The 14,192-nt window shown below is 52.6% G+C and overlaps 6 protein-coding genes across 6 annotated transcripts; 3 read left to right on the forward strand and 3 right to left on the reverse strand.

The window, feature by feature from the left end:
• Positions 1-444: 444 nt before the first annotated feature.
• HMPREF1120_05791 (uncharacterized protein) lies at positions 445-1,077 on the forward strand (the record flags this gene model as incomplete). The annotated part of the gene is made up of 2 exons (XM_009159980.1): positions 445-792; positions 973-1,077. 2 exons carry the CDS (start codon positions 445-447, stop codon positions 1,075-1,077), a joined length of 453 nt encoding a protein of 150 aa, XP_009158228.1.
• Positions 1,078-1,862: 785 nt separating this feature from the next.
• HMPREF1120_05792 (uncharacterized protein) lies at positions 1,863-2,365 on the reverse strand. The gene has a single exon (XM_009159981.1). It carries the CDS (start codon positions 2,222-2,224, stop codon positions 1,886-1,888), a length of 339 nt encoding a protein of 112 aa, XP_009158229.1. The 5' UTR covers positions 2,225-2,365; the 3' UTR covers positions 1,863-1,885.
• A 427-nt stretch (positions 2,366-2,792) lies between these two features.
• On the reverse strand, positions 2,793-6,863 carry HMPREF1120_05793 (SSS family solute:Na+ symporter). The gene is made up of 5 exons (XM_009159982.1): positions 5,470-6,863; positions 5,206-5,408; positions 4,612-5,105; positions 3,496-4,506; positions 2,793-3,378 (listed from the first exon to the last, which is right to left on the reverse strand). Exons 1-5 carry the CDS (start codon positions 5,602-5,604, stop codon positions 3,158-3,160), a joined length of 2,064 nt encoding a protein of 687 aa, XP_009158230.1. The 5' UTR covers positions 5,605-6,863; the 3' UTR covers positions 2,793-3,157.
• A 229-nt stretch (positions 6,864-7,092) lies between these two features.
• Positions 7,093-8,844, forward strand: HMPREF1120_05794 (uncharacterized protein; the record flags this gene model as incomplete). The annotated part of the gene is made up of 1 exon (XM_009159983.1): positions 7,093-8,844. One exon carries the CDS (start codon positions 7,093-7,095, stop codon positions 8,842-8,844), a length of 1,752 nt encoding a protein of 583 aa, XP_009158231.1.
• HMPREF1120_05795 (F-type H+-transporting ATPase subunit G) lies at positions 8,718-13,234 on the reverse strand. Its single transcript, XM_009159984.1, has 5 exons — positions 12,292-13,234; positions 10,536-12,221; positions 9,981-10,454; positions 9,837-9,921; positions 8,718-9,786 (listed from the first exon to the last, which is right to left on the reverse strand). Exons 3-5 carry the CDS (start codon positions 10,243-10,245, stop codon positions 9,525-9,527), a joined length of 612 nt encoding a protein of 203 aa, XP_009158232.1. The 5' UTR covers positions 10,246-10,454; positions 10,536-12,221; positions 12,292-13,234; the 3' UTR covers positions 8,718-9,524.
• On the forward strand, positions 11,416-13,062 carry HMPREF1120_05796 (uncharacterized protein; the record flags this gene model as incomplete). The annotated part of the gene is made up of 1 exon (XM_009159985.1): positions 11,416-13,062. The coding sequence occupies one exon, from the start codon at positions 11,416-11,418 to the stop codon at positions 13,060-13,062; it is 1,647 nt and encodes a 548-aa protein (XP_009158233.1).
• Positions 13,235-14,192: the final 958 nt, after the last annotated feature.

The raw sequence follows: 14,192 nt of genomic DNA on the forward strand, positions 1-14,192 counted from the left end.
CAATTCTACATGTTGGAGGCGGATGGGGCACCGTCAGGTTAGTCGTCAGCATTTTTTCCTCTGTTCTTACATCTTCCTCCCTACGATTATACATTATCTTGTTCTATATCGGGATGTATGTCAAAAAATGGAAAATGGAAAGCAGCAATATGGCGAAGCCATCTAGGCTCAAGATGTACAAGCTGTGCTTGATCAGTGATTCTCAAGTGGCCTGTAGTCGAAGCATATGCTAACCGTCATATCAACCGCAGTGGACCCGGATTGTTGTAAGTCGAAGAACTTCCAATGTCGTGAGCTCAGCCCGTTTCGTTTCTCTGTCCTCTACCACGGACCATATACGGAGTCATTTCGATACTGGACATAGTCAATGCTGGATATCATCCCTCACTCCGCCTGTTCTTCACCTTTCTTGCTGACCTGGATATCTTGGTCCATAACAACAGCATGCTCCGCGTCATTCTCTCCGGCACAGTCTCCTCGGTCTTTGTCGGCATGGCAGGAGCCTCGATTGGCGCCGTAATCTGGGACACGGCGACAATCCCCTTCATGGTGGCATCGTGCAGTGGATTCATACTCGGAGCTGTCGGGTTCTACCGCGACGCCGTGCGCAAATCACTCCGCAGTCTGGACCGGTACCCTCGTCTGCTGCGGCTGCATCTCGATGCCAATTTCCCCCATCGAGGGTTCGACACTTGGTCGGCCGAGAATCTTACCAGTTCCGTCTTCCGCCAGAGTTGGGTCTTGCGGAGTATGTTGGTGGCGAGCTGGTTGACTGCCGGCAGAGCTATGGATGTGAGAACCCTTCCCTGTTGTTTCCTCTCGGTATTTTTTGGTCATGGGTCTAGTCTTCTGTCGTTTTTCTTCGTTTCTTTCATTTCTCTGGCGCAGTTGCCTCATGACACGATAAGTTTTGGATCTTGTTAATTTCCAACTCGGTTGACCTGATTACTCACATGCTGACAATACGAACAGCGTATCCACGAGGCTGAAGAAGAGGCCATTCTCGCCCCCATGATGCACACCGAAGAACGGAGGATCGACGCGACTGCCGCTGCCGTTGCTGGAAAAGCGGACTAGATCGCCGGTCAAAATGAGAGAATATCACCAGGGTGAACTTCTCTGATCTTGTGTTCTGAGTGAGTAGCAGGAGAAGGAAGACTTGAGTGCTGCTGTGGTGTGCCGTAGTTCAAGTTGTTGTGGTTAGGTATGGTTGTGGGACTGGTAGTACAAAAACTGCATTGCGGAACATGCCAGCACTCGAAATAGCAACCGTCCTATACTTCAAGAGTCTCCTCCACCAGCAACCCCTCCTGGCAGATGAACATTGCCAGCTCCAGTCCTCGGCTTCAAGCTCCAGTACTAGTACATTGTACTACCTACCAAGTAGGTACTAGTCCTACTCGTAGTAGCGGTGCGAGACACGGAAGACAAGTACTAGTAGCCCGTAGCCCTAGCGCAGCCCACCCCCGGATTCTGTCGCTCCCCCACCTGGACCCCGCCTCCAAAAGGGACCCTTACTGCGCTGACTTGACAGGCTCTCTCACCTCAGAGACACGCACAATACGAACACGGCCACTGCAGTATATGGTGATGGTGACATATTGCTGCATTGTGCCCAGTGCACATGCACAGCAAGTGACTTGGGCCGCGGGGTCCTCCCTCCTTGTAACAGGCATTACCAATGCAGTGCTGTACATCCATACCTTACATACCTAGGTAGGTAGGCTAACCATGTTCCTTACTAGGTGGCAGGAGCTCATCTCTCCTCTCACTTATCTCATCCATACCCAAGACATCTGACCTGTTCTCCTTCACATACCCAACCCAATCTGCATGCGTTGCATTTGATCAGACCCCAAGCTCAGAGTCCCAATCAGCACCGCACCTATTCTACCCCCGACCTACTAGTATCCCATCGCTCCAGTACATCACCACTACTTTTGTGTTTCGCAACCATGTCGTCCAGCAACTGGCAAGACCGCCGCTTCATGTTCCCAGCCGGCAGAGAGGTCCACGAAGGCAGTCGTCGATACTCTGGCTCCCAACCGAAAGATACCTCCGCCACCTCTTCGGCCTCCGCTCCAACCCCCGCTGCCCCTGCTGCTCCTGCAGCAGCCGATGCCAACAACACCATCACCGACGCCACAAACGCTTCCGCCGACTCCGGCAGTGGCAGCGGCAGCGGCAAAGTCCTTCCACGCTGGGACGGTGATCGACGATTCATGTTCCCTGCTCCCCGTGAGATCCACGAGCCCGCTCAGCCTCGACGAATGTCGGGCTCGTCGGGTGATAAGAAGGCTGGCGCCGGCGCCGCGGCGTCGTCTCCGCCCAAGTCATCAACATCGTCCTCTGGGGGTGGGATCGCCGCGGCCATTGCGGGAAGAAGACGGGTAAGATTGATAACCTTTCCTGGAAAGGAGGCTCCGTGGGAGGGTAAGTTGGATAAGCTGACATACTGTACAATAGTCATCCGCATCCTCACAAGGTGGTGGGGGTGGCATGTTCAGTGGCCTGTTGGCGAATCGAAGCAGCGAAACGCATGCGGAGCGCCGGCAGAGCTGGGAGGAAATGAAGAATCCGGGTGGGCTGGGGGGGTTTTTTAGTGGGTTGGTGAATAAACCTGAGGAGAAGAAGTGATACCACTGCCAGTACTCCTACCGACGGTAGCTGGACTCGGAACAACACCACTTGATTCACATCGGCCGAGCCTGCTGTTGAGTGAGTGGTAGGTAAGGTATACTGATGATGTTAACAGTTTAGGACTGGAGTACTCGGCATGGACTGCCACATACTCGTTTTGTATCGATCAATGGTTGATAATGTATGTGAGAGAGGTTCACTCGTTGGCTCAACGATGACTGTGGCTGTGACGCTGAACAATGGTCGGAGCTGAGGATAATGATAGTTTGCTTGGGGAAGACGATTGAGTGACTCGAGGTGCTGGAGAGACCCCTGAATGAGGTACCGTACAGTACCTATGTTGTGGGTTGACAAGGACGACAATGATGGAGTATCTATCTGTATGATTACGTTGATCGCTATTCTCTTCGCGACACAAGCTCTAAACTACCATTCTGCTCCTCACTGTCCACTTGGTGTCCGTTGCTTCTACATGTTCTATGCGGAGAAGCCTCAGGTACTGTAATCATGATTGCAATCACTCTTTGACCTCGACCTTCTCCTCGGGCGTCCGTGAGCTCCGAGATTCATCCTCGACTTCAGTAGCACGTCCATGCAGCGCCGGCCTTTTCTTGCCCGACAGATCCAGCCACATGGAGCGGACGGTGTGGGCGATAGTCTTGCGGCCCTGCCATAGCGGGAACAGTCCGACGCAGAAGGCGCTGCAGAAAAGCCATAGGATACCGACAACGACCCAGCCTGCAAGAAGCGAAAAAAAAAAAGTCAGTCTGAATGAACTTGACCCATTCAGTTCATTTACCCGTCGCTCGGGTTTGGAAGAGACAGCAAGAAAGAAACACTGTAGTCTGTACATACCTGTAAAGAACTTCTTGGAAAAGATATACCCCGATCCGTACATGGGCATAGGCCAGAGGACGAGCATGGCAACAGTCATAAAGGCAGTCAAGGTGCGCGAGATGACGGCCGCCTTGTTCAATTTGGCCTGATCCCGTTCCGCGGCAGCATCCAGCTCCCCGGTCATCTGCGCCGGGACAACGAGTTCGGCATCGATTTCAACGCTGGCTCGACGAATGATCTCGGTATCATCGCCCTTGCGGATCTGCTTCATCGAGACCCAATCGTAGTTCTGGCGGCCAAAAACAAAAGTCAAAACAGGAACAAAAACAAGCGGACTCAGCAGCGCCGTCACATTGCCCGCCAGCATGGGATTGTTAGAGCCCGTGCAGTCGACGTTGAGGACGCCGCATTCCTTTTTAGCTGTGACGAGCCAGGCGATCAATGCACACACCAGGCCCAGCACAGGGGCGCCCGCGGCCGCCTGCCAGTTCTGGTGCTTCCACATCAACGCCAATGTCGCGGGGATCACGGCCGAGCCAATGATACATCCCATCATCAAGTACAAATAGCCCATGCTGATGCCGGCGTAAAACAAGCCCGTGGAGAAGCTCGCCAGCACAATTGCGTATACCACACATGCTATATGCGACATGCGGATCAGAAGCGGGCCGGACGCCGTCGGATGGATGTACGTTTGGTAGATGTCGTATGTCCAGATTGACGATACTGCAATCAACTCCGCGGACGACGCTGAGGTCACTGCCATGAAGATAAGCAACAAAGTGGCTCCGGCGCCGCCTTTGCCTAGAAGTGCTACCGCCGCGTATGGAAGCACCAGGCCTGCGCTGACGTCCGAGTGTGCCATGCGGTCAGGATATGTTGGGAAGACCGGGTTGTTCTCTAGTGCTAGAGCCGCGAGGCCCATGGTCGTAGCGCAAAGCCATGGGATGGCAAACCATGATAGACCGCCCATGACGTAGCCGGGCAATGCGTGGACTGGAGACGCCGCAATGGCTTTGTTGTAGTAGCCTGGGTAGAGGTAGAAAAGATATGATGTTAGCAGCCGAACCAAAACGGGATATTGTTGAAAGGTATCTTTCAAGGATACGGGGGACAGAAAGGAGAAGTCCATACCATTGTCCAAGAAAACGGTTCCGAAATTGCCCACAATGTTGATGACGAAGAAGATGGCTCCTTCGCGGCTTCGCATGGTCAAATAGCTGCCTTCCTCGTTCCCCTTGACCGGGTGTCGTTTCGAGGCCTCGACAAGCAGTTCCCATACTTTGCCCGGAGACCCGACAATGTCGTTGGTAGCATATGCGCTGAAGGCGAAGACGAAGATGATGACCAGAATGATCACCGTATGGACATAGTCTGTCAAAAAGGTCGCCTTGATCCCACCGAACATGGTGTACAAAACCACGCCGATGGGAAGCAAAAAGCAAGCCGCGGCCGTGGGGACTCCACAGAGGGAACTGGCCACTGCGCTTCCGCCGGTCAACAGCATGGCCGTCACTAGGATGTTGGTCATCAGACCGAAGATCAGAAACACAATATGCGTCACAACGCCATATCTGGCCTTGATGACTTCCAGGAATGTATGGGCGTTCGGTGCCCGTCTCTTCAATCTAGTACACTCTCATCAGACACCATTTCGTTTTCGACGCACATGAAGCAAAGTTATGAGGGGCCAAAATGTCGTGAGGAAGGACATGAACATGAACTTACTCGATGGCCAACGTCGCAAAGAGCAAGATCTGAACCGTTGCTCCCGAAGCATACCAGAAAGGACCGGACACGCCATACGAGTAGGCCACACCCGAGGACTGAAGCAAGGTGGCAGCCCATGTCCAGCTGGACACGACTGCAGACGCCACGAGACCTGATTTGACTGTCCTTCCGGCCGTCGAGAAAGCTTCGGACGTTTGTACCTGAACGGAGTCGGGTCAGATGCCATGTTTACAAAGCCCAAAAAACAGTGCATGTCCATACCTCGCCATGATATCGTTTCAGCGCCCAGGTAGTTGCTATCATCCCCAGTGCAAATGCAAACCCCAGGCCTAGGATGATGCCATATCCAAACCCCTGTGAAAGGGGCACATAGGCAGTCCCGGCGGTATCAGGCATTGTGGATAATATAGTACCCAAGGCAGGACGCGAATTCCCGTTGGTCAGGACGAGCTTGGGCAAAGATCAACACCGCGGTAACGCAACGTCGTAAGGAGAAAGAGAGTCATTGGGATTTCTCGTCTGGTATATATGCTGAATGACCTTGCCTTGTGCTATGTGACTCCACCACAACATGAAAGACGACATCTCTGTGGTACCGAGTTAGTCTGCCGATGGGTGATGTGCTCGCGGGATACTCGCTAGGCCCGCAAACAGACCAAGAGGGAGTGTTGCAGCCATCCGTCCTAATCCTGCCGATAACGGGTCTTCAACACCAGTAGGATCTTGGTCAATCGCCCGGTGAGTACCCATACTAAACCCCGGCGACATTGACAAGGTTGATCGTGCAGGGCTTGGTCAATCAACATTGACATTTGCGTGGCATGAGGCTCCAAGCCGTGTGTTGCCAGCCGCAACTGGCAGACATAACACGGTAGCTTACTGGCGGTACTGATAAGAACTCCGGACGCTCATAGGCAATCCGGGCCTGTTAGATGAGTTCCTCTGCCAGGGGGGTGAGGCAAGCAAACAAATGATCTCAAGGAATTGTAACACCAGGAAATGACAAGCAGTTTCGATAAACTTGAAGGAAAAGGAAGGCTGATGAGTGAAGGGCATCTTATCTGGCCGTTCCCTCCTGGTGATTGGTGGACGAGCCACGTCCTTGTAACTTATCGGCCATCTCCTCCAAGGCTTCACTTCTTCACCCCATGGGCCACGATAAGTCAATCATCCGTGACTAAGGATTTGGGGTGAGCCAATCGTATTCAATGAATCTGTATCATGATCTTCGGCCAGAGCCTCAGCGGGCATGCTACGTCCCACCCAAGGAACCCATCTTGCGCAAAGTCTCGAGAGGCATCGACGTGTTGGGTAATTGCTTTTGGTGAGCTTGCTGAGTGAAGATAGCCTCGCACAAGCGGACTACCTGGGGGATGCGGAATTAGTAGTTATGGTCCTCGGGCCCCTAGCCTTGAAGTTCGTGATCCACAACTTTTTCGACAGAAATTCTTAGGTAGGTATCTTTGGCCTGAAGTGCAACTGTCCAGGTTGGGCGACGTCCAATTCTGGCGAAAGTCGACAGTGGCAGTGGTCCTCCTCCATAACGTCGAGGTCACGCATGCAATTGAAAAACCTGTCGGCACGCAGAAGGTAACGCGGGGATGGTTTATCTACATTCCGGGGTTTTAGCAGAAACAAGTCTTTTATTCCGAGAGATTTCCCTTTTGAGAGAACTATCACTAGTTGAAATATATCTTTCGGATATATACCCTCGGCACTAGAGATATGTCCAGAGCCTGAGTCGCAAACAGGAACAATGTGAGGATTATCTCTAATCTCGTAATAAAGGCTTTGCCAATGGCCTAAGGTTATCCGCCGTTAACAACTCGATTACCATCACTGCCCACTGGCACATCGACAGTGATATCCTCGAACGCAAGCGATATGGCAGCAACAGTCCAGCCAAATGACAGCAATGTCCAAATCCTCGTGCCTGGCAAGGCGGAGGGGAAGCTCATATACTCGGATATTCCTTTGAGCTTTATGATGGGCGTGGATCCTGACTCGGGGAAAGTCATCGATACCCACCATCCTCTCTGCGGTACTTCGTTGAATCAATCTATACTCGCACTCCCCTATGGACGGGGCTCTTGTTCAGGCAGCGGCATTGTCTTGGAGTTATTGCTGAATGGCCGAGGCCCAGCGGCCTTCATCTTCCAAAAAGCCGATCCAATTCTCATTCTCGGCATAATGGTTGCCAGCCTCATGTTCGACAAATCGGTTCCTGTCCTTGTCATTGAGGATCATTCGAATTTCTCCCACCTACGAACCGCAGACCATGCACGAATCTCAGATCAAGAACTGCTCATTGGCGCCAATACGGTGTTCCGACTTCTCCCAAAAAGTGCAGACGCCAGTAAGATGGCTTTGACCGAGAAAGACTTTGCGATGCTAAACGGGCAACATGGGGCTGCGTGCAAAATCGCCATGGAAATCATCGTCTGGTTCGCAACGATGCAGGGAGCAGAGTCACTAGTGGACGTGTCACAAGTCCACATCGACGCATGTGTATACATGGGAAAAAGCAGCACTCTCTTCGTTGAACGGCTCCTGTCACTTGGCGCCCGCTGCGTCGTCCCAGCGACATTAAACTCCTTGTCGGTGGACAAGCGGCGATGGCGTGAGTTAGGAACCGATCCCGAGCTATCCACAGCCGCTTCTCGACTCGGCGACGGCTACACTGCGATGGGCGCAAAGCCAAGTTTCACCTGTGCTCCGTATCTACTTGACAGTGCTCCGCTGGCAGGCGAACAGATAGGGTGGGCAGAGTCCAACGCCGTGGTGTTTGCCAACAGTGTCCTTGGTGCTCGAACGCAAAAGTATGCAGATTACTTTGATGTTTTTATCGCCCTGACCGGCCGTGCTCCTTACTCCGGTTGTCATGTGGAGGAGGGCAGAAGACCAAGAACCCGGATTCAAGTACCGATACTGAAAGGTGTAGACGACTCACTTTTTCCTCTTCTGGGCTATCATATTGGACAGATCGTCGGGCCTGAGATCCCCATCATCGGTGGCCTGGAGGAGAGCAATCCTTCTCTCGCCGACTTGAAGGCATTCAGTGCTGCGTTCGCAACAACTTCTTCAGCGCCCATGTTTCATATCAAAGGTGTGACGCCCGAGGCTGCAGAAGCTGCAAGGTACGAACATGAACAAAACTTACCACAGATTACCGTCGATTTGGAAGAGCTGGCCTTGTGTTGGAAGGAATTGAACACTGCGTCCGATTCCTCAGTTGACCTCGTATCACTTGGAAATCCCCATTTCTCGCTCGAAGAATTCGCCAGCCTTTGCAGCTTGGTTCAGAATCGGAAGAAGCATCCTGGTACCCAGATGACCATCACCACAAGCAGATCTGTGTATCAGGATGCGCTCGCTGCAGGGTATTTGGACATACTGGAAACCTTTGGAGCCACTTTCATCACCGACACTTGCTGGTGCATGATTCAGGAGCCGGTGATTCCAGTCCACGCCCGGAACTTGATGACGAATTCCGCAAAGTATGCCCACTATGGGCCCGGTATCGTGAAAAAGGGTATTCACTTTGGTAGCCTGGCTAGCTGTGTTGATGCTGCGTGTACAGGCACGTACGACTGCGTGAGACCAAGCTGGTTAGCAGATAAACCACGGAGAATGTGACGCGGTAACCCATGATTAATATGATTTCTACGGCGAGACTGGCCCGTTTGCCCAGTCTGTAAACGTAGGTTAAGCCTGTTGTGATCGGATGGAAGCTCATTCAGAAGATTACATCGAAATTGAACTGTTCTCGAAATGGGAATAGAGGGATAAAGGAAGAAAGAACGTGACCAGCATCGAGAAACTGCGAAAAGAGATATTTCAGACCAGAGCATGGGATCTTGAATGCATGATCTCTTCGGCACTGGCCGTGAAAGTGACTTGCCAGTCTGGCGCAATCGATGCGCGCTGGTGATCCAATACAATCCCTGTCTTGCCAACTTCACCAATATGCGCGATAGCGGGCTCAGTGCGATTGCGCTCTTCTCTCGGTATCTCACCCAGACCTCCTGGGTAGTATCTGTTAGCAAGTCAGGGTTTGGAGGGCAGAGAGACTGCCAGAAATAAAGCACTCCAGAAACAAACAGTTTGGTCAGCGGTTAACGCAAAGGTTCAGTTTTTCATTTCAGTCAGGTTAGAACTTGGCACGTGGTCTGTCAACCAAGGTCCCCCCGGCGGCTTCCCATAGAGTCAAAGGCGTTGTCAACTTGAGGTTCTGTATTTGCGTTCCTTTTCCATAAGAAAGCTCCTAAGATTACAAGGCGGTCCAGCACAGGGGCTGGCATGTCCTTTCTTGTCGTCTAATGCTCGTGGTGAACTTCACCATGGTATCCCACAATCTTCCACCTTCCAATCATCTCTCCAACAGTAAAGAAACCGAGAACTTGAGCAAAGATAATGCCGGCATTGGCTAGTTGTCTGGAATTGACATTACGGATGCTGCTGAGGACCGCTTCCGGGTTGACGGAGTTGCTCACGGAACTGGCAACAGAGGAAATAGATCGAGGGTTTCGGAACACATTGATAAGCGGCTGGAAGTAAGATTGGAATTGTGCGACAGTGCTGGCACCGATGTTAGATTGAAGTTGTTTGAGTAGTGGAACAACACTTACGGAGGTGCCATCTGTTGACCCTTGAAGACGATCCGAGCGAGCTCCAGGCCCACACGCGAGTAGTAGACCGTGGGAGGTATTAACGCTGCAACGGTGTCAGTTTTAACAATCACTTAATTCTCGTGCACATTGGCGAGCGCATACATTCAACAAAGGAGATGACTCTTCCTGTCCGGCCACCAACTTTACTCAATGCACTGTATGCGGAGGAGCCGACTTTCGAGATCGCGGAGCCGGCCGAGCTCTGAACACGGGAGAGGCCTTCCGAAGCCTTGGAAACAGCCTGCTTGCCCGTTTCTTGCGCCTTGGAAGCGGCCTCTGAGGTGGTGGAAGCTTGTCTAAAATTGTTTCGGCGCAGGAGCAGCTTGGACTGCCGCAGAATGGCACGGGATGCAGGCGAGGCCGACATGGCTGGTGAAGCTCCTGGGAGAGCGCGTGAGAGCAGCAGAGGGAATGACGGGTCGGACGAGGCTGCTGGGACCAGGCAATGTGGTCGTCGATGTGCTGCTGGACTTGGGAGTTCAGGTGGTGTTGTTCAGTGCTGGGGCACAGTGAAAAGCTCCAAATGTCGGAATGAATTGGGACGGAAACCGGCCAGAGATAGAAGCTGCTGATTGGCTACAATGCTCAGTCAGGGTGTTGCCGGGACGGCACAACGTTGTTCCGGTACAGGCGCTGCTTTAGACTTGGCTCACTCACGATATCCTGCTGCCCTCGAGGCCTACAGCGTGGTGCCTTTTGGGGTTGAACTTGAACAACATGAACTACTAGTATGGCGACCGGTTGGGTGTAGACTTGGATAGAAGTGCATGTATCTGCCCGCAATTCTGTACTCATATGCCAGTGTACAGTGAGAGTAACTCTGGGATGGAGGCTGGTTGACTTGCTGTGTAGTCTCAACTGATTGGCTTAGGAACGGCTTACAATAAACGATATATGACACGGCATCCGAAGCCGATTCACGCATACAACCAACTTGTTGCTTTATCCGTTCGTTCCCTCTACAAGCATAACACCCTTCTGGGTGGCTTACAAGGATATGTAGGTGATCTTGGGTCGTCTCTGCCTCGCTTATGGCCAAATCCAGCCATTCTCCAGGCTGAAACGGTAGCTCCAGTACCAATTCCCCGATGCAGATGTCAATTGTCTTCCCCGGTGATTCGCCCTGAGCCCCTGCATCAAAACCCTCCGGCTGTGGATTTCTTTTTTCACTCTTGCATTGTTGATTGTCGTGTGAACAACTTCTACCAGTACCCATCAACTCTATATTGTTCTTTTTCCTTGTCATCATGTAGGACATGTGTTCTGATACATTGTGCATTTGTATGCGTGCGCAACAACAGGTCTGTTAGGCGTTCCGGGTGGTTCTTTGTCTTTCATGTCTTGAACACATCAATCTGCGCGCTTGCTTGCATTTTCAAAGGCATGCGGATCAGCGGCTGCCATCTTTTGAGTCTAGAAGTATCCATTCCTGCACTCGCCTCAGTTCCATCTTCAAAGCTGGTGAACTCGAAGTTGATCTCAGTCGATACTACAAGTACCTTTCAAGTTTGCGCTGTTCTCAGTCGGAGTCCTTAGAATGGCTGCCAAGCCCCGACGAGCAGGCAACACGCCTCGAAAGACGTTGAAACAGAGTCTTAAAGACGTCTTCCTGCGCAGACTGCGAAAATCTCCCATTCCGCCTGTTGAAACTGTGGGATCCGGCATCCTGCGTAAGGGCGGTCCTTCAAGCAGTTTCGTCTCCTCGGTCTGGACTCTCTCTCCTCTCGAAGCAGATGATAGTGTTTGGAGTCTGGAACAGTACAACTCCTCCCATGCAATACCCAATCGGTTCGAGACACCAACAGAGAGATCGACGAGTCGAACCAGGGCCAGACAGTCCCTGCTACCGGCCACCAGCATTAGCCAATTCAACCAGCAGCACCTTCGATACCGCGACCCGACAGCGTCGGAAAGGCCAGTCCATCAAGCAATCTCGCAAACCTACACTCCGCTGTCGAGCCAGCAAGCGAGTATAGCGACGATCTCGCACATCCCGAGTGTCTCCACCCTCCGGTTACAAGACTCTCGTCCCAGTCTCGCACCTCGAGAACCTGCCAAGAGACCTGCCTCTCCGTCCTCCGCGCGCACCCTTCGACGGAACGAGAGGCGAGGAAAACAAGTGTCCTGGCTTGACTCGGCAACCAGCAGCTCGATTTCGGTGCGAACCCACTGTTCGGTCGAAGAGCACGCCGCTGCCATCGAGCGCCCGGCCTGTCTTCGACAAGTTGAGCACTTCAAATCCTTTTGCGTCTTGGACACCGCCATGGCAGGCTGTCCGGTTGTGGCAACATCTCAAGAATTAAGGTATATCTTTGAAATCGGCGAGCACTTCTTCTTGAACAGCTGCGAGTGTGAGGGTGCCTCCATGGACATTGTCACGGGGCAAGATGCTGCCGGCGATCCTGTTACTCACCTTGTCCTCTTCACTCCACTCGTGATCCCTAGCAGTGGCCGAAGCCGGTTCATGCTCGTCAGTCTTGTCGACGTCACTCGATTTATTCACGAAACAGCCGCATTGCCCGAGTTCGAGAAGCTGTCCGACAGTTCGACCATCGAGTCTGATCCCCAAACTCCGCTGTACAACGCACCACCCTCAGATTGGGCCCCTCCAACATGCAAATTGTCGGCCGAAGATCTTCTCGGAGGCTGTGTACTGCCGGAGGATCGTAATGATTATGGAAAACCAACCATGAGGTCAGCGGACGATGTCTGGCTGAATCTGGCCAATGAAGAAAAAAGTCGAACGTCAACGGCGAGAAACACTCCGCGATCGACACGCAGCCTCGATGACAACCCCAGATCTTCAGACGATTCGCGCCTTTCTAAAACTAGCACCACCGTAGACGATGTCCTAGAAGACTTCATGACAAGCCTACGGGAATTGTATTCGGACTTTTTCCTGCTGGGGAAATCTCCACTGGACGATACTTACTACGAGATATGCAACGTCTCACCCATGTTGTACGCGGCCAGGGATTACATTCACGGACACCTTTCTCGAACGGGACAGCAAGGCCTCGCCGAATTGAGTGCACGGCTGGCTCAAGACAAGCCCTTCCAGATCCAAGTCAAATGGGGGTTGGAGGGAGTCGATCGACGGCTCTATTGTAGTCCTCTCTACGGGCACAACACAACCACCTGGATTTGCTTTCTGGTGGACCCGAATACCCCAGAATTGTGGTAGAGGCTCGATTTGTCGCCCGCCGAGCCGGTTCCGAATGTCTAGGTACGGACATGATGTCGTTGCCTCCCACAGTGGCAAGGTCACAGTAGGATTGCTTGTACGAAACATCGAGTGTCACCTGAAATTGGATGGCAACTCGGGGCGGTAGTCTTCCTCCTACACTGGGCAAGGCGATCAACAACACCAAGCCTGGTAGAATGCAGAGCTCCCTGCATTGTCGAGCGACGGTATTGGAAGGGCCGAGAACTCTGTGCAACATTATAACGTCGCATTGAAAGGGCGGACATCTTTTGACGGCGCACACCCCTGTCCACACGATCGGCGCCCACCACGGTGGATGGGGTGACAGGGCCACAGAGCGCCTACGTACAAACCTGCCCGGGCTTTTCGTGGTGGTTATCGGGCGTTTTTCTAGCGGCAATCGGCAATTTTTCTGGCCATCTGAGCCTCAGAAACGAATAGGGACCTTTCTTCAGAGCATGCTGCTGGCCGGGCCTTCATTGGCGCACGCTCACGCCAGCGTGAAATAGTTGCCATACTGAGCAACGCTCGTCCCTTTGATTTCCCCACACGTGCAGCACTTTCGAATCTTCGCTCAATCCTTCGCTCGTCTACGATGCATGGTCTCCATCTGCCGATGGTAGGGATGGACCGATGTTACGATGGGCTTAGCTGGCAAACCTAGACCACCACTACCAGTGACATGGCTTTTTATCCATTCCGCAACCCTCCACTATGTAAGGCTGTTCGAGGAAGCGCCGGAGGCCGTGTTCCGGCGTGCACCGCTGCAGTCCGTGCAGTGTCTTATCCCTTACGTCTTTCTCCTCGTGGCGGAATCTGATGTTTCTATCGTGATTCAGGCACCACTAACGTCAAGAACATGCTTCATCCTCACCCTTTGCTTTAAGAGGGTGATCTTCCCCGCTGGTCACTGTTCTGGCTCAGCCGCTCTATTGTCTACCCGGGAGGAAGCATTGCTGTATTTGCTTGCAGCATGAGGCATTGACATAGACCTGCCTGACGGTGAACTCAAACAGATTCACATCTCCAGTTTCGGGGATTTGACGGGTTTTGGTACGACTGGGACATATCGACAGCCATTTCAATCAGATACATCAATTTCCGTCAAC

This window comes from Exophiala dermatitidis (assembly GCF_000230625.1).
Source record: "Exophiala dermatitidis NIH/UT8656 unplaced genomic scaffold supercont1.5, whole genome shotgun sequence".
NCBI lineage: Eukaryota > Fungi > Ascomycota > Eurotiomycetes > Chaetothyriales > Herpotrichiellaceae > Exophiala > Exophiala dermatitidis.